This window comes from Anastrepha obliqua, chromosome 6 (genome assembly GCF_027943255.1).
Source record: "Anastrepha obliqua isolate idAnaObli1 chromosome 6, idAnaObli1_1.0, whole genome shotgun sequence".
NCBI classification, from domain to species: Eukaryota; Metazoa; Arthropoda; class Insecta; order Diptera; family Tephritidae; genus Anastrepha; species Anastrepha obliqua.
The window spans coordinates 61032563-61057792 of record NC_072897.1 but is presented as its reverse complement, the minus strand read 5'-3'; the positions used below and the strand labels follow the sequence as shown (position 1 = coordinate 61057792).

The 25230-nt window shown below is 40.0% G+C and overlaps 2 protein-coding genes across 2 annotated transcripts; both read right to left on the bottom strand.

The window, feature by feature from the left end:
- Positions 1-430: 430 nt before the first annotated feature.
- Positions 431-2069, bottom strand: LOC129250052 (innexin inx5-like). The gene has a single exon (XM_054889695.1). The coding sequence runs from the start codon at positions 1946-1948 to the stop codon at positions 815-817; it is 1134 nt and encodes a 377-aa protein (XP_054745670.1). The 5' UTR covers positions 1949-2069; the 3' UTR covers positions 431-814.
- Positions 2070-6899: 4830 nt separating this feature from the next.
- On the bottom strand, positions 6900-7943 carry LOC129250597 (uncharacterized). The gene has a single exon (XM_054890205.1). It carries the CDS (start codon positions 7941-7943, stop codon positions 6900-6902), a length of 1044 nt encoding a protein of 347 aa, XP_054746180.1.
- Between the last annotated feature and the right edge of the window lie 17287 nt (positions 7944-25230).

The following is a 25230-nucleotide window of genomic DNA, read 5'->3' as shown; positions in this document are numbered from 1 at the left end:
AACATAACCCATGCCGTCACAGAAAAAAACCAAAGGATATAGTACATTTTAACCTAATAACACACAGCAAAGAAGACATAGTAAAAAAATTAAAAGACACATCGGAGAAAACATTACACCGTCTAAACCAGGGAACGAGACACCCAAATAACAACCACATATATATATATATATATACATATATATATATAAGTTATCATATCATGCCTGCGGTAATATTTGACCCAGCAGTTAGCATTGCTTTGATCTTGTTTTTCACAAACAAATACGCCGTCTATAAATTCTGCCTAGTAATCATCACGCCATAATATGTCCAGTTATGGGATACTAACGTGATCATCACCTGCCCAGCAACAATAAGAACTAGCATAAAAAATCAAAGCTTAGAGCTAATGCAATGGTACAGCCAAAATTATGTTTATTTTATTCTTTGTGAAATTCACTTATCGTCTTTAAAATTTCACACGTTACAGTTATAACAGAGGCAGAAAACAAAACTTATATGTTTATTCATAAACATTTTACTCTACTAATATAATTATTCATATTGTAATATTCACTTTGTTCGCTTGCTCAATACAACAATAAGTAATTCAATAATTGCCAAAATATTTGAAGACAACAGCACAAATACGTACATATATTCTATGTATTATGTGGGCTTTAGGCGTAACTAAATATTTTTGTAACATTCGTATGTCATCAGCGAAATCAAATTCAATTTTTAGTGTGCAAATCGTTCAAAATGGCATTCGATGCAAAATCTTATAGATAATAGTTAGTCTCCAGTTAACTACTGAAGTCCGTTTTACAATTAAACTGATGTCAAATTATTCTGCAACTTACGTTGTTTGTACAATTCTTGTATGAGATCTCGAAACAACGTTGGATTTATATTGACGCTAACTTTAAAGAGCAAAAACCAATCGCCAAAGCTTACATTCTCAAGAGCTCGCTGCACCTGTGACGCAGGCATTGATCGCAACTGCGTACTGATCATTTTCATTCGAAATGTTCTACTAGATATGAGAAATAAGCGATAGAGTAAATTTAAACCAGCAATTATAGCCATTATGATGAACCAACACCACAGAAAAGCAAAAATTTTCTCATTTAATATATTTAGCGGAAGAATGCATAAGACATCACGTTTGTTTTGAGAGCCACTTGGACCAAATGCATAGTAGTCACATTTGGCGATTTTCGGAAAAATTCGCGAAGTCATCCGATTCCAGGTGTCCCAATCATAACGGGGTATGGTAGCCAAAGCTTTGATGTATTTCGTCCAATAGTCGTTTAAGAATACGTTAAGCAACAGTATATTTATTACACTGATAAAAAAATTTAGTACCTCACATGATAAGCATTTTACCATGTAACAAAAGTGTATGTCCTTATAATCCGATGTAAAGTACTTTACTAGCAATTTAAGACGTTCCAAATAAGTATTTTCCGGTACTAGAGCATCACCGACTTCAGAGCACAACTGCTTAAGGCGTTGCCCTTCCCACATCTTCCAAAGAAAAGATGGAAAGTAGAAGATAACCGACTGCAGCAAGAGTAACATGATGACCCATTGATAGTACCGCAAATAAACTCTCTCAGTAACACCTGGTATCTCCGTGGATATGCCCTCAGCTATATAAGGCGATTCGACTCCAGTCTGGGTGCTTAACAATTTATCTCCATGTGGAATTTGATCTTGAACATCGTACACATTGAGTACATAGGTGCCCATTGTCCAACAGAAGGAATTTACGAATTCGCTGTATTTATCATCACCCATACATTGTATAGGCTCCCCGAAATACTGTTTGGCCGATAGCAGAAATGAGCAAGTCAACAAGATGACCACCGTACATTTGGAGTGCAATGTAAATACCACATCGTATATTCGAACTGATTTAAATTGCAGATATTTAGACAGCGGCTTCACAGCGGCATACATGGTTACCGTTTGTGGAACGAAAATTTCCAAAATATCGGACACGAGATCGGAAATTTTGTACTGATTTCAGAGTACAACAAACATACGAAGATGAAACTTGGATCTTCTTCGCAAAAAACCTCTTCAAATTAAACGGTAACTTGCTCAGTAACAAAGAAAAACAGCAAATCCCTTTACGGTACCCAGACACCCAACTAAGAGCATTGCTTAACAACAGCTTAGCAATATGATCGGGTCAGTCAAGCATTACGACAACAACATGATAATGGGCTTGAGTTTGCAATAAACATTAATAGCAACTCCACAATAGAATTGGGTCGGTCATGCATTGCAGCAACAACTTAACAGTGGCGTTCGCTAACAATGCATCCCAATGACAGTATCACCAAATACACAAGATCAAGGCATATGACAACAACAACAACATAGACAGACAAAGGGTATTTAAGAAGGCAGCTTAGAATAAGAAGAGAGTTATTTCAGTGATTGATAAGTCGTGGTCGGGACAATTAATTTAGCTCTCGTAAGAACTAAATAAATATATGTAAGAGTACCTGGAATAAAGGTTATTTCTAAAAAGTAAAAGGTTTTTTAATATAAAGTGAAAAACCTAACTGGCGCCCAACTTACGGGAACGAATTCCAAAAGCAAAAATCGTTATAAAACGAGAAAAAATCGTGCTCAGAAAAAACTTAATAATGAACAATAAATTAAGTGATCTAAATCCAAAATCGTTGTAAAAAACTGAAATCAAATAAGAGTTGCGAGTGAGCATTGCATAAAGTGGACTTGATATAAAGTCATCAAAAAAGATTAAAAACGCTAAGCAAAAATTACACTGTGCTACAAAACGGAGCTCAGCTCCTCGTAATCAATAAAGCCAATGTAAGAGTGTTATTAATGTTAAAAAACAGTAAAAACTAAAAGAGCGAAAACACTTACATATTGCATAAAATATTTTCTAAATGAATGTGAACGTCTTTATTTAAACTAAAAAGTAAAAATATTTATATCGACCACTCGAGACTAAACCAGCAGACGTAGGAGCATTTGCATAAACTTTGCGGCCAAGAAGTGACGAAAACCCACCGTGGGGAACAGCCTGGAACTTGGAAGCAGTAATCTATTTACCAGTGAGCCAAATCGTAGGAAATTTAAAGTAAGATATTCAGTCATCTAATAGCCCTAAGATCACTATTGTTGCATGGTATAAAATAGCTTATCAAATAGGTTCTTATATTTCTATTAGAAAAAGGCGTAACTAATAAAAAAAAATACAGAACAATGGATGAAAATATGGTTAATAGTGCAATCCGCGGTAGAAGTAGTCCGAGAAAGTTTTAACCAACAAATTTTAGAACTAACCCAAGCTATTCAAAATATACTTCCTCAAAAAATAGAGCCACATAAACCGGTAACAATAGTCGATGGAGTGCACAGTACTCATACCGATTTTAGTTTGATCAAGTCACTCCCAGAGTTTAAAGGCAAAATGTCGGAATATCCGGCATGGAGAGACGCGGCAAAATTTGCGTTAAGCTATTACAGTGAGGGTTGTGAGCCATACTATATCGCGATGGGAATTCTCAGGAATAAAATAAGGTACTCGGAAATCTTAGCGCCTTTAATACCCCACTAAATTTCAAAGCTATTATTGCAAGATTAGATCAGCTCTACGCGGATACGCGCCCCCTTCATATATTAGAAAATAAGCTTAACACATTGAGACAGGGACAAATGTCTATTAGCGAGTACTATGATGCGGTTGATAGGCAGCTTACTTTGATATTAAATAAAATAATAATGACACATAGTAACAATGAGGAGCTCCCCAATGCTTTTAATGAAAAGGCAAGGGAAAATGCGTTAATAGTATTTATTTCTGGCCTTAAACGCCCATTATGTGACACCCTTTTCGAAGCTAATCCTCCAGACTTGATCAGCGCACTTGCACTCGCACAAGAGCTACATCACAATCGGCAAAGATATGAGTTCGCTCAGACTTATGCCACAGGAAGAATGCCACAAAATACCCAAACAAGACCCTTTTCAAAGCGCTTTAGTAGCACAACTTCCAAACCAAATAGCTCCCAAAACGTTTCAACTCCTAGCCCTACACCGATGGATGTGGATCCAGGAAGCTCCTGCTTCAGGCGGCAGGCTGAGTTTAAAAATAATACCTCTGGTCATTTATATAACAGTCCTCAGCCACAAACTTTTAAGCAAAGAAGTGATTCGAACTTCCAGAACTCGTCTCAATGGCAGATACGCCAACAAAGCTGTAATCGCGCCCAGCCACAACAGAATGTCAGCACTTTTAAGAGGCACGGCAGCAACACGTCCTCCCAAGCACCCATAAATAAACAGCAACGAGTTAATGCAATGAAAGACGAATCATATTTTTCTGAAATAGAAGAATATGAATGCGCAGATAATTCCTTAGATGAAATCAATTTTCTATGATAAGATCCCACTTGCCGTTCATTACGCGAACCCTTCCGAGCGGACAAGACCTTAACCTGCTAATAGATACAGGAACGTCTAAAAATTATATGAGGAAATATTCATTTTTAAAAGGCATTAATCAGGTAGAAAGCCCCTTTCAATTAAAATCCATTAACGGAGTCAATAAAATCACAGTGTTGACGCGGATCGCTTAAAGAAAAACACACCGTTTCGTTTCAAATAGATTCTTATATTATAATTTAACAATTAGCGCGGTTGCATTTATATGCATTCTCTAAAGCGGTAAGTTATGCGGTAAAAACATAAGCGGTAAAGTATGCAGTAATTGCGGGATGAATAACAAAAGCAGTAAATAAAATCTAAGTTCAAAGACCTAATTAAACAGCAATATGTACCTACGCATGTACATACGTGTAAGAAAAGGATATGCGGTAATTGCGGGATGAATAACAAAGCAGTAAATAAAATCTAAGTTCAAAGACCTAATTAAACAGCAATATGTACCTACGCACGTACATACATGTAAGAACAAAGGATATAGCATAAAATAGAATATAACAAAAGCGATTAAGTGTTTACATTGCTGACATTAACCCTTAAGTAATATTATAAAAATTAAAACTTAAATTAAATGCATAGACGGACTCAACATACCGCCGCCCTCGAACTATCTCAATAAGTTCAAAATATAGAAAATTACAAATTATAGGAAAGAAAAATATGAAAAGCTTAATAACATTTATGATGAATTAGTAGTTTCTTCGTGAAATAAGTCTCCTTTCGTTGGTAAAGGGCAGAGCTTTACTATGGGCCGAACTAATTCGCCATGCGGAGTTTTCAGCGTAACCACTCTCACGCGTCCATCGGCGCCAGGGTGGCATTTAATAACACGTGCCAGCGTCCACTTCGTCGGAGGGGTAGGCTCGTTGAAGACTGCAACTACATCACCTTCTTCGATGTTGCGTGAAGGGCGAAGCCACTTGGTACGACGTTGCAAGTTGACGAGATATTCGTCTCTCCAACGGCGCCAGAAATGCTGTCTCATGGCAGAGATCGCTTGCCACCGCTGACGCAGATTTCCACGGAGCCCTTGACCCTCAGGCTCCGGGATAGATTTAAGCGGTTCACCGACAATGAAGTGGCCAGGTGTAAGTACCTCTACATCACCAGCGGCTGCAGAATTGTCACAGAGTGGGCGGGAGTTCACGCAGGCTTCTACTTCTGTTAGCAGTGTGTTGAACTCTTCGTAGGACAGAAGAATTTCGCTCATAACACGTTTCAGATGATATTTGACTCTTTCTATGCCAATCTCCCAATACCCCCTCATATGAGGCGCGGACGGAGGGTTGAAACGCCATTCGATGTTAGAGTCTGCAAAAAACGAACGGAGTTTGGTATCAGCCATACACCTTTCAAACGCAATTCGAAGCTCCTTCTCGGCCCCGACGAAATTCGTCCCATTGTCAGAAGAAATGACCTTGCAAAAACCTCTGCGGCTTACAAATCTTTTAAAGGCATTGAGGAAACTCGATGTTGATAGATCTCCGACAAACTCTAAATGCATCGCCCCGGTGCACATGCAAATAAAAGCGCAAATATAACCCTTGGTGGCTTTCGCTCCTCTCCCATGAGTGAACTTGTAAGAGTATGGTCCAGCAAAATCGACAGCAGCGTGGATGAAACAGCGTGCATAGGTGGTGCGGATCGCAGGTAAATCCCCCATTGATTGTGCGGCGAGATTGCGGTTGAGACAGGTGCACTTTACGCATTTGCGATATGTGCTACGAATTAGGCTGCGGGCGCCAATAACCCAATATCGACGTTGCAGGATGGTTTGCATGATGCGGGGTCCAGCGTGTAATGTAATTTCGTGAATATCGCGAATGATCAGTTTCGCAAGTGGGCAGTTTTTTGGCAGGATAATCGGATGTCTTACATCAGCAGCTACTTCAGCGTTCTTGATCCTACCTCCTACTCGCAAGACGTTTTTCCCATCGAGATATGGCTGCAATGTCAAAATACTACTCCGAAGCGGAATCGGCTTTCTTCTGTTACAAAGAGAAATTTTATTAGAAAAATACAGTGATTGTGTATACCTTATCAAGCGCAGTTCAGCTTCGGATAGCTCTTGACAGCAGGGAGGACCGACCCGTTTAGCAGCGTTGATTCGTGTCTTAACACGAGCGTTGACGAAAAACCTTAACACGTAAGCAATGATGCGGCGCAGCTTGGAATACGATGAATATCTCATCAATACCGGCCAGTGGTCATCTGAGCTCGTAGCATGGGCGACGACCTTGCTACGAACGCCCAACTGAGTTGTGTGTTGCGAAGGTGATAGCTTCCAGAAATGGTCAGGACCTTTTAAGAATTCAGGACCAGACCACCATAGTTTTTGATGCAGTAGTTCAGACGGAGCTACACCTCTAGAAGCGCAATCTGCTGGATTCAGTTCAGAGCGGATATGGTTCCAACATTCAGGCGGTTAAACTTCTTGGATGTCAGCAACGCGATTGGCAACGAAGGTTATCCACTTATTAGGATGCGCCTGAAGCCATGCCAATGTAATAGTTGAGTCAGTCCAAGCATAGATCGGATAGCGGAGATCACCCCAGCTATGCAACACGCTTCGCGCCAATTTAGCAGCAAGATGTGCAGCGCACAATTCTAAGCGTGGCAGGGTTGTTGTTTTAAGTGGTGCTACCTTAGTCTTCGACGAGATCAGCACAACAGTAATACTGCCGTCGTTGTGTAATGTGCGCGCGTACATTACGGCAGCGTAAGCGCGTTCGGAAGCGTCAGCGAAAATATGTAGCTCTGTGAACGACTCACCTGCTCCTGAGCCAAACCAGCGACTTATCTTCAAACTGGATATCAGTAGTAATTCCGAGCGATGTTGTCGCCACTGTGCTGCGATGCAGTCTGGAACAACGTCATCCCAACCGACACTCATACGCCAGATCTCCTGAAACCACATCTTTGACCTTATGGTCGCTGGAGCGAGCAGACCCAGTGGGTCGAAAAGCGTGCTAGCATCAGACAAGAATGTTCTCTTCGTTAAAATAGTGGGTGGTTGATTCAGATTAACTGAGAACGTGAAGTAGTCCTCCTCTGTATTCCATATCAGGCCCAAGGCATGGACATCTTTACTATCGACTAGGTAGTGTGATATATTTTCCGATGCATTCGAAACATTTTCAGAAAGTTCCGCACAATTAGACGCCCATTTTCGAAGTTCGAAGCCCCCTTCCTTCAGTATTTCGGAGACGTTTCGTTGTAAACATAGCAGCTCTTCTTTAGAAGACGCACCAGTGACGAGATCATCCATGTAGAAGTCCTTATGGATGACGGCAGCAGCCTTCTCACAAATGTGTGACGAATATTTTGCGGTTTGTTGCAGCGATTTAACGGCTAAGTAGGACGCAGCGGCAACACCATAAGTAACGCGCAACATGCGATAATCCTTTATGGGGAACGCCGGGTCACGACGCCAGACAAAGCGTTGTAGATCGAGGTTTTTCGTGGACATGCATTATTATTATTATTAGAAGGCCATTACGCACTGCGACCAGAGCTGATCTATTGTGAAAGGCCTATTTTGTAACCCTAGAGTTTTAGGCTTTTTAGAAATTTTAGCACAGTTTTGGGTTTGTTGTTCCAAAGATTGCATGGAGATACTACGATACCACCAAGGTGGTGAAGTCTTTGTCTGCCCAACGCAGGACACTCACAAAGTACATGTTCTGAGCTTTCTATGTCCATTTCGCAAAAGAGGCAGACATTGGTCTCAGATAGACCAATATTGTTTAGATGATACCTCAGGCTGCAGTGACCTGTAAGGTATCCAGTTAAAAGACGCAGATCTACTCTGTTTAGTGAGAGAAGTTTGTCAGATATTCCTTTGTTGGGACTTAGGAATAGTTTGGCTTGACGCTGACCGGCACAGTTTAGCCAGTGTGCGGCAAGTTTTCTTTCCTCCCATTTCCTAAGGAATTCATTAATGTGGCCTTTTGTCAGTCCACAGAAAGGCTCAGGACCAGTAAGTTGCATATTTGCTCCTTGTTTTGCAAGGTCGTCAGCCATTTCATTTCCCTCATGTCCTTCATGTCCCGGAATCCAACATAGTGTTACTGTGTTGAGGTTTCCTAACGTGTTTAAGAGGTTTAGGCAATCGTTTACCAATTTAGAGGTGATGGTTGTAGATAGAAGGGCTTTTAAAGCCGCTTGGCTATCCGAAAGTATGTAGATGTGAGTACCTCTCATTTTCCTTCTAAGGCATTCTCTCACACATATTTCAATGGCATGTATTTCTGCCTGGAATATTGTTGGGAAGGATCCCATCGGAATCGATTTTTTGAATTTGGGCCCATTGATTCCTGCCCCTGTTCTACCATTTTCCAATTTGGACCCATCAGTAAACCATAGCTGGGAGCCAGGTTTGAAGGTGATAGAGTTAGTTCTCCAGTCTGTTCGTCCATTGATTATAACTTGGAAGTTCCTGAAGAGTATTGGTTTGGGTGATAGTATATCATCCCTATGAAGAATGGGACTATGTAGGAAGTCTTCTAAGATCTTTAAATGTCCTTTCATATCCCCACTTTTGAGTTCAGATATACCTTTTAGTCTTAAGGCACTCGATCGAGCTTCCCTTTCAATTAGAATTGGAAGCGGTGGTATGTTCAGGAGCACACTCAATGCATCCGTGGGGCACGTTTTCATAGCCCCTGTAATCCCAACACATACCAGGCGAAGCAGTTTGCTTAATTCGTTTGCCGCCTTTCTTTGCTTGACCTTGGGCCACCATGCTAAGGATGCATAAGTGACTATGGGTTTTACAACTGTGGTGAATGTCCAGAAGGTCATTCTAGGGCTTAGTCCCCATGTCTTACCAAAAAGCCTTGTACAGGCAAAGAATGCCCTTGTGGCTTTTGAAGTAACTCTCTCAATATGGGAGTTCCACGTAAGCGTTTTGTCAAGACTAACGCCAAGATAGTTCGCTTCTGTCGAGAGTTCAAGTGTTGTTCTATTAAGGATCGGACATTTGAGATTTATGTTCCTTCTCCTAGTAAACGGTACAAGTATTGTTTTGGATAGGTTGATGGAGAGCCCTTTTTCCGTGCACCATTTGTTTATTATTGTAAGGGCTTGCTGCATGCGATCCGAAATGGTTTCCTCATGCCACCCTAATACGTAAACTACTAGGTCATCAGCGTAACCCTGAGTGTGAAATCCTAGGTTATTCAGTTTGTGGAGAAGTTCATCTATAACTAGAGTCCACAGAAGAGGAGAGAGTACGCCACCTTGAGGGCAACCTCTTGTGGCTTTGATAGATTTGATTGTTCCTCCTAGTTCGGTGCTGATCGTCCTAGATTTCAGCATGAATATTATCCATCTAGTGATGGGTTCAGGTACCTCCTTTAGATATAGAGCATTATAGATTGCCTCATAGGAGGTGTTATCAAAAGCTCCTGATATGTCAATAAATGCACATAGAGCTATCTGTTTGGACTCAATAGCCTTTTCAATAACTGTTACCAGGCTGTGTATTGCAGTCTCAGTGGATTTTCCCTGTTGATAGGCAAATTGAAGTCGATGCAGTGGGAATTTAGCTAGATTGTATTCCCTAATATACTGATCAACTATCTTTTCCATTGTTTTAAGGAAAAATGAGCTGAGACTAATTGGTCTGTATGATTTAGGCAATTGTTCGAGTTTTTTCCCTACCTTTGGAATAAATACAACCTTAACCTCAGCCCATTTTGTAGGCAAATGTCCTAGCAGTAAGCTTGCTTTGTATAGTCTGGTCAAATTAGGGATAATATGGTGTGCACCCTGCTGTAAAAGACAGGGGAATATCCCATCAGGACCAGGAGATTTGTATGGGCTGAATGTTGATATCGCCCATTGTACCCGCTTTTCATGGAATAACTTGTTTGCTAGTTTTAAGTTCTCAGCACCCGCAGATGTAGTAGTTTCTGCCGGTACAGAGATCTCGTCTAGCACAAGTGATCCAGGGAAGTGAGTGTCCAGCAGAAGTTGACTGGTTTCCTCTGGATTCCTTGTGTAGCTTCCGTCTGGCTTTTTCAGGGTACTAATGCCGTTTGAGTGATCTTTTAGTAGGGCTTTTTGGATACGAATAGCATCCGGAAGACTACAGATCTTTTCACAGTGATTCCTCCAAGTAGCCCTTTTAGATTTCCTCTTTGTTGTAGTTGGTTAGGGCTGTTGAGTAGGAGGACCAGTCCCCCATTGCTTTAGCTCTACGCAGGTTGGAAAGTGTACTATTCCACCAAGGAACATTTCTTTGTGGCTTTTTCACTTTTACTGGGCAACTTTCGTGAAACGCAGATATTATGTTTGAATGTAGTTCGTTCGATTCGAACTAAAGCTCAGATATAAGCTGAATGTGACGCTTAGAGCAGTTAACACTTTGTTCTAAATAGAAGTGAAAGTAGTCCCAGTTAGTTTTTCTGGGGTTTCTGTAAATTGTCATTTGTGGTTTGGTTGCACCTATATCGAATCTAATATGTCTGTGATCCGACATAGATGTTTCCTCTGACACATGCCAATTTGAAACTTCGGACAAAACATTATGGCTAGAGAGAGTGATGTCAAGGACTTCACCTCTGATTGCATTAATGAATGTAGGTTCGTTGCCTCGGTTTAGGATAGATATATTATACCTAAGTAGAAATTCAATAAGGTACTCACCTCTTGGATTGATGTCTGTGCTTCCCCACGCTGTGTGGTGCGCATTTGCGTCACAGCAGAGGATCCATCGGAGACGTTTTTGCTGACAATATTCCACCAGGGCTATAACCTCCCTTGTTGGAGCAGTGACCTCATCTCCTGGAAGGTAGGCGGAGGCAAGTACTACCTCATGCTCACCTTTGCTCGTTGGCACTTTTACCCAAATCGCCACCAGGTCTTCTGTAATGAACTGTGATATTGGGATAAAGGTTAGTTGATTATTTATTAACAACGCCGCTCTGGGTCGGTCTTTGTTGGCAGCATATATCAACTTACCGTTTGCGCTCTGGAGTCCCTGAATGACTCCTTTACGTACCCATGGTTCTTGAATGAAAGCTACATCCAAGAGTTCTTGGTTAAATCTCCTCGTAAGCACGTCCGAGGCTGCTTTTGCGTGATGGAGATTTATTTGAAGGCATCCGAGTTGCCTTCTGGTGTTGTAGGGTTTACGCTTAGGCCAGGTCATCTAGTGATCCTTCGTTTGGCAATGGCTGCCTTTTTTTTGCCTCGGTTGCTTTTCAGCAGGACTGCTTCCTCGGCGGACATCTGATCCCCCCTTCGATCCTTTTTGTGGCTGTGGGCTTTTTTGTCAGCCTGCAACGGGGGTCGCATGCGGATACCCTCGGCCACGTTATGGCGCCATGTGCCGGATGTTGTTGGCTTTTCTGGCTCGTGTCTGGAGCAGCTGGCCTTATCGTCTTGGGCTATTGAAGCCGTTGGAGTCAAAGTTCCCGCTTCCTCAGAGCTTTGTTTCGCCGAGGGGTCAGGGTCCTGTTCGGTAACCTTAGGCGGATCAATCGGGCCTTTAGATTTTGGCCGAAGTTGGATTTTACCGAAGCCGTAGTTCAACCAGTTGTTGGAAGTCTTTATGACTCCTGCGGAGATTGGGTCAATAGCAATGGTAATTTCTACCACCGTACCCTTGCGCACTCTGTTGAGCACCCGCCAGTCATTGGTGTTGAGGCCCTCGTTTTGGCCGTCAAGGAGGCTAATAATATCCTCAGTTGAGGGGCTGTCCAATTCTGGAAAGTGACCAACGAAGATTTGTGGGCGCGGTATGTCCGCCTCCTGCACAATCTTCAGCTGTGCATCTTTCCACGGCTTCAGCTTAGGAACTACTTCCTTTAGCCTATTAGCCGTGTCATCGCAGCCGCATGATATAACTATATATCCTGGGCGAAAGGTGCAGCTATTAAATTTGGGATTTGCAGCGCCAGTCTGCTTTTTCCTTATCGCCTCCAGGATAGCATGTTGTATGGCCGTTAGTCTTTCCGTCGACCATACTGTAGTGGGATAGTCGGGAGGAATTATTCCCAACTTCGTGCTACACGCCGCGTCTTTGTAAGACATTTTTCTTGAGTCTACCTTGACTTCTGGATTAGGCACTGCTGCCCTTGGTCCTTCCGTTTCGGTAGTCTCTCCTGCCTTTTTTCCAACGCTGGAGCTCCCTTGTAAATTGGCACGTTTAGGGGAGCTTTGCTTTGGCGTGGTGCTGCTGGAGCGTTGTCGCTTCAGATCAGCTGGTTTTTGAGCCAACTCTCTTGCCTCGTCAATGCTGTGACCTTTTTTCAGGAAGTACTTTAGGCGCTTTCTGGCGGCACCGCAAAGCCGCACCTTGTCTTCGTCCTTTCTTCCTGAGTCACGAGTGGGAGAAGATAATAGTTTCTCCTCTTCCTCTGGTGATATGATAGAAGTTTTGCCATCTGGCCCCAGGGCCATGTCGTCAACTTCCATATCGGTGCTTTCGCTGACAGTTGGAGGGCATTGTTTGTCCTTAGCTGCCTGCGATGTTGTTGGTAATTCGGCACTGTTTGCCGAAAGGTCGTTATCGACCTGGTTTATATTAGGCACTTCTGCCTTTTTTAATAAGTTGTTTAACTCTGCCATGTGGTCCCACGAGTGAAGGGGAAGGGAAGGTCGAGCCACGACAGTGCCCCGGTGTCGCGGTAAGGCTAATTACAACCAGAGGGCGCCCGATATCTGGAGGTCACCGTTATAAGACACACTTACGTAGTGCCATTCATCCTATAGGCACGGTTCGAATTACACCTAGGATTACGGGTTTTTTCGAGTTATGCTTCTCTAGATCCGCCATTTTTGGTTAAAAGCAGGGGCACCTCGTGCAGGAGGGGCATTCTGCCACAATGGTCGGTCTTTAGGCTTCTGGCACAACTGCCATACGCCTCTGTGTGCATTCCCCCAAGAAGCAACGTACACTTCACCCCCATGGACATGCATATTTGGCGGTACATTTTCGCGATGTCCGCGGTTACTGCGTAGCGATGTGTTCTGAAACGGGTTAAAATTGAATATAAATCAGGTTGCAATTGGGGACCAACAAATAATGCATCGTTCAACGAATTCCCGGTGGTGGTTTTGGCGGACGCATTGAACACGACTCTCAATTTAGTCGTGACGCTTGACTCTTTTACAACGGGGTGATGCGGCATATAGGACGTTTGATCCGTTGGCGGTGGTGCAAGTTCCATGTGCTTCATGTCGATGAGTTCTTGCATGAACTCATTGTAGCGTTGGCGTAGGTCGTCATCTCGCGCAAGTCTTTTTTCGAGACTTCGAACAGCATAACTTCGTGATGCTCCCAAGGGTACGTCAGATTTCAGCGGCAGCTCTACTATAAATCGACCGTCAGGTGACCTTCTGTGCGTTTTTTCGAAAAGCTCTTCACAATAGCGTTCTTCGTAGGTGAGGTGGGCCTTTTTCGGTGCTTCTTCTAACTCCCAAAGTCTAGTGAGCGCTCGATCTAAATGAACTTCACAATGCAGAGACTGTAAGCCGAGCGAAGTGGATTCGGATCCATCGACATTTCCAAACAGCCTCCAACCGAAAACCGTTCGTTGAGCCATGGGCGTACCGGGTGGCCCCTTACGAATCTCCGAGCAAAGGAGCTGTCCCATGACGTCCATTCCGACCAAGATCTCGATACGCCCGGGTTTCATGAAGTGCTGATCGGCTAAAAGTAGATCTTGTATGTGCGGCCACGCCGACACCTTCATGGGCTGTGTTGGCAAATCACTTGTGATTTTAGGCAGAATCAATGCGTCAACAGTAAAGCATTGGGCTGAAAAATGAGATGATAATGAAAGTAATACTTCACCTCTAGAGCGTATCCCTTGGGAGGAACCAATTCCAGAAATCAATATTGCGGACCCTCTTCGCGGTAATCCCAAGCGTTGTACACATGACTCGGTTACGAAGGAAGCATGCGAACCAGAATCAAACAGCAAGCGAGCGAGTTGCCAATGACCAGAGAAATCGCGTACCTTGACCAAGGCGGTTGCCAACAGCACAGTTCTTTCTCTTGGATGAGGCTGGCTGGGATTGGCATTCAAATATGAAGACGTACAGGCAGCAGCGATGTCTGTGGAAGGACCGTTAGCGGATGAAACGGTTGCGTTCGTTTGATGCATGACGTCTGCGGCGGGGGAGAAAGGCCTAAGAGAGGCGCTGTTGACGAAATGAGCAACGGTTGTAGCGTTAGTTGTAGCGGCAGTATTATGCAACAGCGTGTGATGGCGTTGATGGCAAATCCTGCATGCAGATTTGCTGTTACACTTTGCCTTATAATGGCCTGAACTCAAGCAGTTCATACACAGGCGCGATTCTCTCACAAATTTCGATTTACCGTTTGCGTCAAGGTCCCGAAATTTTTCACAACTGTATATTTTGTGTGGCCCGTTACAAAATGTACAGCCCGTGCTGTTCTGATCTTGCACTGCGTGAAACACATTCGTAGACTTACACACCGACGCGGTTTTACCCTTAGCTGACACTAATACCGTTGACGATGATAGCATTGATAGAGAACGACATCTAACTTCTAAAAACGTGGACAGCTGTTCGAATGACGGAGGCTCATCAGTAACGAGTGATAGCTCCCATTGCTTTCGTGTCTCGAAGTCTATTTTATTGACTAGTTCGTACAATAGCTTATCGTCCCAAAATTCCACTGGGCGTCCCAAAGCTTTAAGCTCGCGTATGTGTTGCTGGAAGGCGTCGATCACTCTTTTAATTGCGTCGGCGGTATCACTAGCTGCCCTCTTTACGTTAGCCATAGCTCTAAAATGTCCTTCAACTATAACGCGCATGACCTTATACCGCGATTTTAGTAGGTCCCAAGCTTCTTCATAGTTAACATCACATATCTTAAACCCACTTATGATTTTTAACGCGTCACCCCTTAAACAACTACGAAGATAGTGAAGTTTTTGACCATTTGACAATGCGGCATTACAGTCGACCAAGGTAGAAAATGCGTCAAAAAAACCGATCCACTCCGTGGAGTCCCCAGAGAATTTAGGCAGCTCCATCTTTGGCAGCCGTATTGCTGCAGACACAGGCGTTGTCACGGACGCGGGTTGCGCTTCGGCACGACACTTCTGTATGCGATTAAAATTTGCTAAAGCCGTAGAGTACCACGTCTCAGCTTGAATTCGCACACTTTCTTCAATGTCTACATTGTCACTTCCACACGAAATTTCGACCGCATCTTGAGCGCTATTAAAGCGAGTCCACTGTTCACTGAGCAGTTGCATATAACTTTTTATGCTTTCTGCATCCATTGTAAAAGCATCGTCCGTACTCTTAGCCATATACCGCTTAATGGCGTTAAGTGCAGAGTCGCGTGTTTTTACCGAGCTCGACATTTTTCTTGTCCTTGTAGATTTGAAGGACGATATTCGCACTGGTATCACGCACAAATCAACGCACTAGAGCTCCCTTTTTTTTAACTTGTTCACTGGTTACTTATTATTTAACACTAATTAATCGCGATAATACACTTTCATTTAATTAGCCGAAATCGATTGGTAGAAGGACTCAAAAAATGCTAATTATAATATTTGCGATATGTACTACATGCACCTTAGCCAAAATCTATTGGCTAAACTTTAAATGTTCGCGGGTTTGACTTATCCGGCTCGAAGGACCAAAAATGTTGACGCGGATCGCTTAAAGAAAAACACACAGTTTCGTTTCAAATAGATTCTTATATTATAATTTAACAATTAGCGCGGTTGCATTTATATGCATTCTCTAAAGCGGTAAGTTATGCGGTAAAAACATAAGCGGTAAAGTATGCAGTAATTGCGGGATGAATAACAAAAGCAGTAAATAAAATCTAAGTTCAAAGACCTAATTAAACAGCAATATGTACCTACGCATGTACATACGTGTAAGAAAAGGATATGCGGTAATTGCGGGATGAATAACAAAGCAGTAAATAAAATCTAAGTTCAAAGACCTAATTAAACAGCAATATGTACCTACGCACGTACATACATGTAAGAACAAAGGATATAGCATAAAATAGAATATAACAAAAGCGATTAAGTGTTTACATTGCTGACATTAACCCTTAAGTAATATTATAAAAATTAAAACTTAAATTAAATGCATAGACGGACTCAACACACAGAAAAATGCAGAATCGATATATTGGGGCCAATTTCCACATTTTACATTTTACCCAAGGTAGATACCTTTGATGGAATCATAGGGTATGATTTATTGAAAGGTATCCAAGCAAAAATTGATACACAAGCTGATATCATCTTCCATAAAACTGGAGGAGAGAAACTCAACCACTTTTATTGTCAGGAGGTCAATATAGGTACAACAATGGGTAAAACGAATGTACCCGCAGGTATTGAGCTACTGATAAAGAAAAATCAAAATGCATTTGCAAACCCCAATAGAGCCCTACCATATAACACTAAAGTAATTGCGAGAATAGATACCCAAACCGACACACCCATCTATTCAAAAAGTTATCCATATCCAATTTCAGCAGCAAACTTTATTAACAAAGAAATCGAATCTTTATTGAGAGATGGTATCATAAGGAAGTCATACTCACCTTATAATTCACCTGTACATGTCGTTTCAAAAAAAGAGCTGGACGACGAAGGTAATCAGAAATTGAGAATGGTAATAGATTTTCGAAAACTCAACGAACAAACTACTTCCGATAAATATCCTATTCCGGATACAAGCGTAATTCTTTCAAATTTAGGAAAATCTAAGTTGTTTACCACGCTCGACCTCAAGTCGGGTTTCCACCAAATTTTCCTCCTGGAAAAAGACAGATGCAAGACAGCATTTAGTGTTAACAATGGCAAGTACGAGTTTTGTCGATTACCCGAAATGCACCAAGCATTTTCAGAGAGCCATAGACGGCATCCTGCGGGAGGATATCGGAAAAATATGTCATGTTTATGTCGATGACATCATTATTTTTTCGCCGGATGAGAATTCACACTATAAAGACGTCGATGCTATATTAAAAAAATGCGCTGGAATGCGAGTGTCTATAGAGACATCCAAATTTTTTCAGGAAGAAGTCGAGTTTTTAGGTTTTACCATATCATACAGGGGTATTCGAACATGCCCGAGATCCTTACGTTCCTTCTTAGGTCTTTCCGGTTACTACCGCAGATTTATTAAAGACTACGCTCACATATCCAAACCCCTCAGAAAATACCTAAGAGGCGAAAACGGGCACGTTAACAGCCGACATTCAAAAAAAATCAATAACGCACTTGACGAAGATGCTATCGCTGCCTTTAACAAGCTTAAGAGTATTTTGGCTTCGGAAGATGTCCTTCTCCAATACCCAGATTACACTGTGGAACAAATTCAGGTTAGCAAAAGTTAGGTCCATTCTGAGAGTGGCGGGTGAAAATAGAGGCGAAATTAGAAGACCCGTATCGCGGCGTTTGTTTATGTTAGTTCGAATTTTTTTTTAATCGGCCTTCGAAGTTTGCAGTCAAATGCCGATTTTCAGTATATTGTTTATATGGTTTTTTGGCTATAACTCGTCGACTAATTGATATTTTTTCAATCTGTAAAAGCCAAATTATTGCTAGAGACCTGTGCAATAATTACAATTTTTGAAAAAATTGATTTCGAAAATTTTTATGGTACTTATGAGGCAAAATGTTGGAAAAATTATTTTTTTTCATGTTTTTTGAAAATATTTTCAACAAAACTAAGTCTTTTTTACATTTTGTGTGGTCTATAATATGCTTCTCAGTTTCTTAAATAAATGTAATTTGAAAAAAAATTGTCTTAGTCGACAATTTGCGCTTTAGGCATACAGTCATAATACAAAACTTGCGTTTTTTGAGCTTAATATTAATTTATTTCTCATTTTTTATTTACCAATTTTGTTCAGTGTTGGTTTTGAAGAAACATAGAAAAAGAAAATATAAAAATATGGAAAAAAATATAATTTTGAAATGTTAATAATGAAAAGTTTTAAGTAGAAAAATAAAATAAATTAAATTAATAATTTGGCCAGCTGCCGTTTAGCAGGCGGCTGTGGATCAACATCACTGCTCTCTCTAATGTCTTGGTCATCGTCATCATCATCAGAGAGATCGATTATTTCGTCCAACAGATATTCTGGATTTTCATCTGTGTCTTCCCCTTCTTCCTCTGTTTCCTCGTCTTCCTCTTCTTCAAAGGTGTTTTTATACCACCAACAAATTTCAGCGAGTATCGCATCTGGAGATTTCTTTCCTCTGTACCTGAAACGAAAATAGTTTTCAATCGTTAACATGTTTAAATTGTGCACTCTGACCAAGATATTAGAAAAATCTAGGAATTCAAAATATGCACACTCTTCAAAAGCGCGGAATACCTTTTGCAAACCATCCGTGAAAAGATAAACCCAAACGTTTTCAATGGAATCTGTTGCGACCTCGAAACCCTAGCCAGAATCCAGTCTTTACTTTTGTCAAATTTTTCGGGTGTAAAATTCATACATACCGAAAAATTAGTAATAGACCTGGTAAAAAAAGAGGATCAAATCGGGGCAGCCACAATGGAACATAATAGAGCTCACCGCTCCATTCAAGAGAATTATAAACAATTGGTGTCAGAGTATTTTTTTCCAGAAATTAAGAAGACCTTAACTACAATAGCCAAGAATTGTAGAATATGCTTGGAGAACAAATATAATAGGCATCCTACAAAAACAGAGATAGGCAAAACACCCATACCGGAATATCCAGGTCAGATTCTGCATATAGATATATTTTCTGTGGATAAATCCCATTTCCTCACATGTATTGATAAATTTTCCAAATTTACAGTCACAATTCCGATAGAGTCTAGATCAATAATTGACATCAAAAATGCACTTTTAATCGTACTTAACCAGTTCAGAAAAACTAATTTAATAATTTCTGACAATGAAAAATTCTTTCAATCCCATGCCGTAGCCAATTTATTGAAGGATCAGCTTGACATCAATCAATTTTTCATACCTGCTTTACATAGTAATAGTAATGGTCAAATAGAGAGGGTGCATTCAACTTTGACAGAAATCGCACGTTGCATTAAAGCAGAGCAAAATTTAACCGATACCACAGAACTGATCTTACTTGCAACTTATAAATACAATAATTCAATCCACTCGACGGTGAATGCAAAACCGATTGATATATTAAATAATTTTTCAAAAGACCACATAAGTTCAATTAAAGCTACCCTAATTACTGCACAAGAAAAAATCGTTAAAATATCTAAAGCTACCCCAAGGACATTCAAGAAAGGAGAAAAGGTGTATGTTCGCCGGAATAAGCGCCTAGGTAATAAACTAAATAAAGTATATGTTGAAAATGTAGTACAAAACGACCGTGCTAATAAATGGCAAAAAAGTCCCCAAGGACAATATAGGTGATTTTTCACAACTACATACTAATGTAACGACAATGAACCAAAATACACGTTTGCGGAAATATTTTGGAATAGTTTGGAATTTTTGTTAATAGCTTTTTTATTATTACACTCTAGCTGCTTCTTCCAACAACACTTCATTTTGTATTACGGAAATAACAGTATTATTAATTAATTCCAAAAACCAATTTCGCTATATAAAATACGCTATATGAAGATACTCCAATCAGAAAAAATGGGATCTTCTATAAGGAAATGTTAAAACCAATAATTTGCGTAAAATTCGAGTAAATAATTGCACATTTTTTTTAATTTTACTTTTCTGAGTTGTAAATAAATTTTCTTGTTAATTACTTAATTAATTGGTTAGTAATTGGTTAAGCTTCCAACGCCATGCTACAAATTGAACATGCAATAATAATTCAGTACAAACGTACATTCATATGTATATTGAAAAATTCATTGTAAAAAACTTAAATTCTTCACATTTTTATAAAAATTAAAAAAAAAATAATTATTTATATTCGTGTTATAAGTTTAAGAATTTATGAATTTATAAAAAATTAATCCTTCACATAACCGGAAAAATTTAATTTTTCACATTTTTGTAAAAACTAAGAATTCCTAAAACAAATTGTTTGGTTAAAACCTAACTCATGTCCAAGATTTATATTAAGACCACAGCTAACATACGTATGTAAATACGAATTTTCATTTAATAAAAATACGCATATGAATTTGTTAAATACAATTTATCATCGCTGTTGTGCAAAACTTCAATCATTTTATCAAAAAACATTTTTGTTATTTATAGAATATCATATATGTATATTCAAAAAAAAAAAAAGAAACGCGATACACTCACTTATTTTGTAAACGTAGAAAGGCATACGAAAAACAGCAATTAGCAAACATTGTTTCTAACTCAAGAGAAATTTTCGTGAACACGTTAGATAACGAGTGTAATTATCGACACGAGAATGATTAGAGAACTCAGTCCAAGTTAGAATCCCATTGGAGATTAAAAAATGGTGCTAATCTTTCTCAAAGCGATACCAAATTTCAATGTCGAGTTCAGGCTATTCCATATTAAAACTTTATTAAAAATAATGCATACATATTTATCGTTAAAATTTGTTAATTATATGTTACGCAAAATTGAATTCGCATTTTATGTTAGTTTTTAAAAGCTCGTCGGATCAGGGACGACCCGAATTTAAAAGAGGGAGGAGTTATCATATCATGCCTGCCCTAATATTTGACCCAGCAGTTAGCATTGCTTTGATCTTTTTGGGTGTTTGGCCGAGCTCCTCCTTCTATTTGTGGTGTGCGTCTTGATATTGTTTCACAAATGGAGGACCTACAGTTTTAAGCCTACTCCGAACGGCAGATATTTTTATGAGGAGCTTTTTCATGGCAGAAATACACTCGGAGGTTTGCCATTGCCTGCCGAGGGGCGACCGCTATTAAAAAATAAAATAACAACCATAACTAACAGGAAATATATTCTAACTAGAACCGACGATGCATATTTATTTGACGAATTCACATTTTTATTCTACGTAACTAATTGACAAAAAATTACTAAATCATACGAACAAATATTTAATAAGAACTAAAAATCCGATCATTGCTATTTACAAATATCCTATCATAAATAATCATTGTAAACTATTTAAATTCACACCACTTAGAACTAAGCATGTAAAAATTTTCACCGATAAGGAAATTGCCCTTTGCAACAATATTTACACTAGAGTGAATAACTGTAAAAATTACTTAGGCAAGTACAAGGAACAAACATTATTTCGGTATAAATCGGGACGATTTAATTTAGGAAGGGGAGAGTTAAGGAATGATTTCATGAAAAACCACCAAACAAATTGACGTCTTCGAAATTTCGTACTAATGAAAATTTAAAATCCATTCGTTTTTGTTCTCTTATAGAACATAAATACGTAAGAACTCGCTTGGCTGCGTCGTACAGTGTCTTCTTCGCGGGCGCAAATAAAATATATTATTATCAGGCGTATTTTGGATTGTTGAAATGTTTTAGAAAAAACATTTTTAACCTTCATTTCAGACTTAATTTCATCAAAAATATAAGAGCTATAATAAACCAAATAAACAAACCGGAATATCAATGATTCAGCGTAGTCTAGCTCACTAATAAAACAATTTTTATCAAAATTAATTAATATTTGTCCACTGTTTATATTGAGCCTTTAAGCTTTGTGTTTACGAGCAAATCCAGCACTGGTCGCCTTTATTACTCGCGTATCTCTATGCATTTAGTAAGTGATATTATTAACAAGGACTCGAACCAACACGCTTTGAAATTCGGATTAAACACGATCTAATATGAAAACATTACTTGGCCCATCGAACTTTTTCAACGGCACCGGAGCAGTGCTTTCGCAGAAGCACTAGGTCGAAAAAGTCTAATAATTGAATCCTATGTTCTCTACACTCATCAATAAACCAACACATTTATCAATTGTCAGTCTGTTAATTCCAAGTTCTCATCATTTTCCACATTTCGTATTTTGGTCCTTATAAATAGATATGCCTGCATGTACATACAAGTTATTTTGTTTTTCAGCTTTCTTCTATGGAAGTTATATAGTGGTTCAGCTTTCTTCTATGGAGCAGTGATGAGTTCTTTATTACACAATGGTTATATTGTGGTTCAGCTTTCCTCTATGGAAGTTATATAGTGGTTCAGCTTTCTTCTATGGAGCAGTGATGAGTTCTTTATTACGCCATTGTCTTGGCAAAACTGATTATAAGTAAGTAGAGTATAAAAGACTAAAGCTAAGTACATAAACACAAAACATGGATCTAAACTTAAATACATAATAAATATACAAAGATTATGCCATGGGTTTGTGTGTGGTCAGTAAGACCGACTCAGCACATTTCGGTCAGAACTCCAACGCTTGCGACATAACGGAAACGACTGGCCGTTGCTTTGACCCACATTACTTTGTTTATGTTGCATATGTGGTCGGGTTCAACGACATTGTTTGCGCGCGGGTCGCTCGGTGACTTCATTGCGAGGGAAGTTCGATGACTTGGCTGTTAACTAGCCCCCCTTTAAGATTGTTGCCGTCCTCGGTGACACTTAACTCCTTTACCATTTCTTGCAATTTGATGGAAGATCTTCTCCGGTACCAACATTGATAGATGATGCCAATACAGCCAAAGGCAAGGCTGAGTGTTACACCAACCATGAACCAGACTCTGGGAGTCCCTCCGGAAAACATATCGTCTCTTAACTTCTGAATTATATGCAGATTGTGCTCATTCATCCTTTGTAACATTGGTAGGCTGAGCACTTGGTCGTGTCCTGTAATATTCAGCAATGGTGACGCCACGATGCCTGGACTCTTGTTTACAACACCATTGTAGTTAATGTATGTGGTCTCGTTTATAGTCGCAATACGTTCAAATGTGATGAGATGCGTGCCTTCAATTGTCATCACTGGGCCGTCATCTACTCTTACTCTTGCTGATACTTCGTTGACAACGATTATTCCTTCGTCTAATAGGGTAATCGGTTCCAAGTGGCTTGGCTGTGTGTGGCATAACGCTGAGCCTCCGGAATGTAGTCCGCTGGCGCATGTGTCGTAAGCAGATTTCTTGCAGAACGTCGCAAAGTTGGTTGTAGCGCATTCTGTCACAGCTAGGACTCCATCGTCGCATTCAGCTACTATGTTATCATGTACTTGCAGAATGGTGTTATTGTGGGCAACAGGATATATCATAACTTTCTTACAAATAGTCTTAACATTAGGATATTCAATTATTATGTGGATTACTCTATTTGATTGAAATATTTTTATATTTGATACTGCCATTAAACTAACTATTGGGACCTCTGCGAGCTGTTCGGTAAAAATTGATTTTAAATCTTCGTGGTCGAGAATTGCGGGGTTTATGATGTTAGATTTGGCGAGCGTTATAGTGAGCATAAGGTTTTGGATTTCAGTGGTTAACATTCTATTTCGTGCAAGTAAAGTTTCATACAAATGAGGAGAGTCTACGAACTCGCCTTTTTTTTCTTTAATTAATTTATTTACTGCATCAGTTAAAAGGTTAATTTGTTTCTGTGCTTCAGTGATTACTATTACTTGTCTGTTGTTTGATTCTATGAGCTCGGCTTCGGTAAGTTTAATCTTTTCTAAGTCTGATGCATCAGGCGTACCTGCAACGATTTTTAAAGCTGTTCCTAGAAAGTCTAAACTTCTGGCCATTCTATGGTGTATCGTTAAGCTAGATAAAATATTCTGAATATGGTCGATATCTACATCTAACAATTTTCGCATGTGTGACTGAGGGAAAAGTTTTGATAATTTAATTGTATCATCTATAATGCTCACGAAATTAGATAAATTTGTAGAATGTCTCACGTAACTATGTTGTTCCCATACAAAAACGTTTCCGTCCTATATCGGAATGTAGCTTGCGTGCGTGAGTTGTGGATAAGAGTATGAGGGTCACTCCGATGAACTTGTATGAAATCTTATGCGTTATGACCTATGTTTACCTCACATTGTCCTTATGGACCACCCTCCCCTTAACAAGTATAGACGTTCCCAGGTCTGCTTGTACGGCGCCCTCTGTGCACAAGGGAGATAGTTTGTTACCTAATCTTTTGTTATTTTTGAGGTAAACTTTTTCTCCTACATCAAACATCCTGTTCTGTCTGTTCGGTTTGCATCTAGCTAATTGATCTTGCTGAGCTTTTATTAGTCGATCTTTGTCAATGACCAGCCGTTTATTCTTATTTCCGTTGGAATCTATTCCTTTCTTATCAACAACCCAGCTATTATACGCAGATCTTGATGGCCTTATGATGCCATCTTTCAACAGCTGTGCGACTTCGTTGTTTACAAAATCTGACACGCCTACTGGGTATGGATAGGGCTTTGAATATACCTCCTTATTGTCTACAGTCCGGATCCTGGCGACGACTGAAGTATTGTAAGGCAGTGCCTCGTTAGAGGTCGCGAATGCACTAATTCTCTTCAGTATCATTTTCTTGAATTCGCCTTTTACGGAATTTGGGACTACGATATCATCGACACGTGTAAAGTTCACGTTATCGCACGGATGGTGATTGAGTATTTCCGAAGTATTACCGTAGTTTATGCTGTTTTCCATCAGGTCAATAGTTACCCCCGCCTGCGTGAGCAGATCGAAGCCTATTATAGCATCAAAGGTGTCAAGGGTATCTAATATGAAAAACGTGGCAACTTTCCCAAAAATTACTATTGAACATTTTTTTTGAATTTTACTGGACCCGTGAATGGAGTTCACAGTAAAAGGGGTGTCGACTGGTGTTACGTTTTTTAACTCCTTTA

Coding starts and splice junctions, on each gene's coding strand:
- LOC129250052 (XM_054889695.1), bottom strand. CDS start 1,948: ATGTATGCCGCTGTGAAGCCGCTGTCTAAATATCTGCAATTTAAATCA.
- LOC129250597 (XM_054890205.1), bottom strand. CDS start 7,943: ATGTCCACGAAAAACCTCGATCTACAACGCTTTGTCTGGCGTCGTGAC.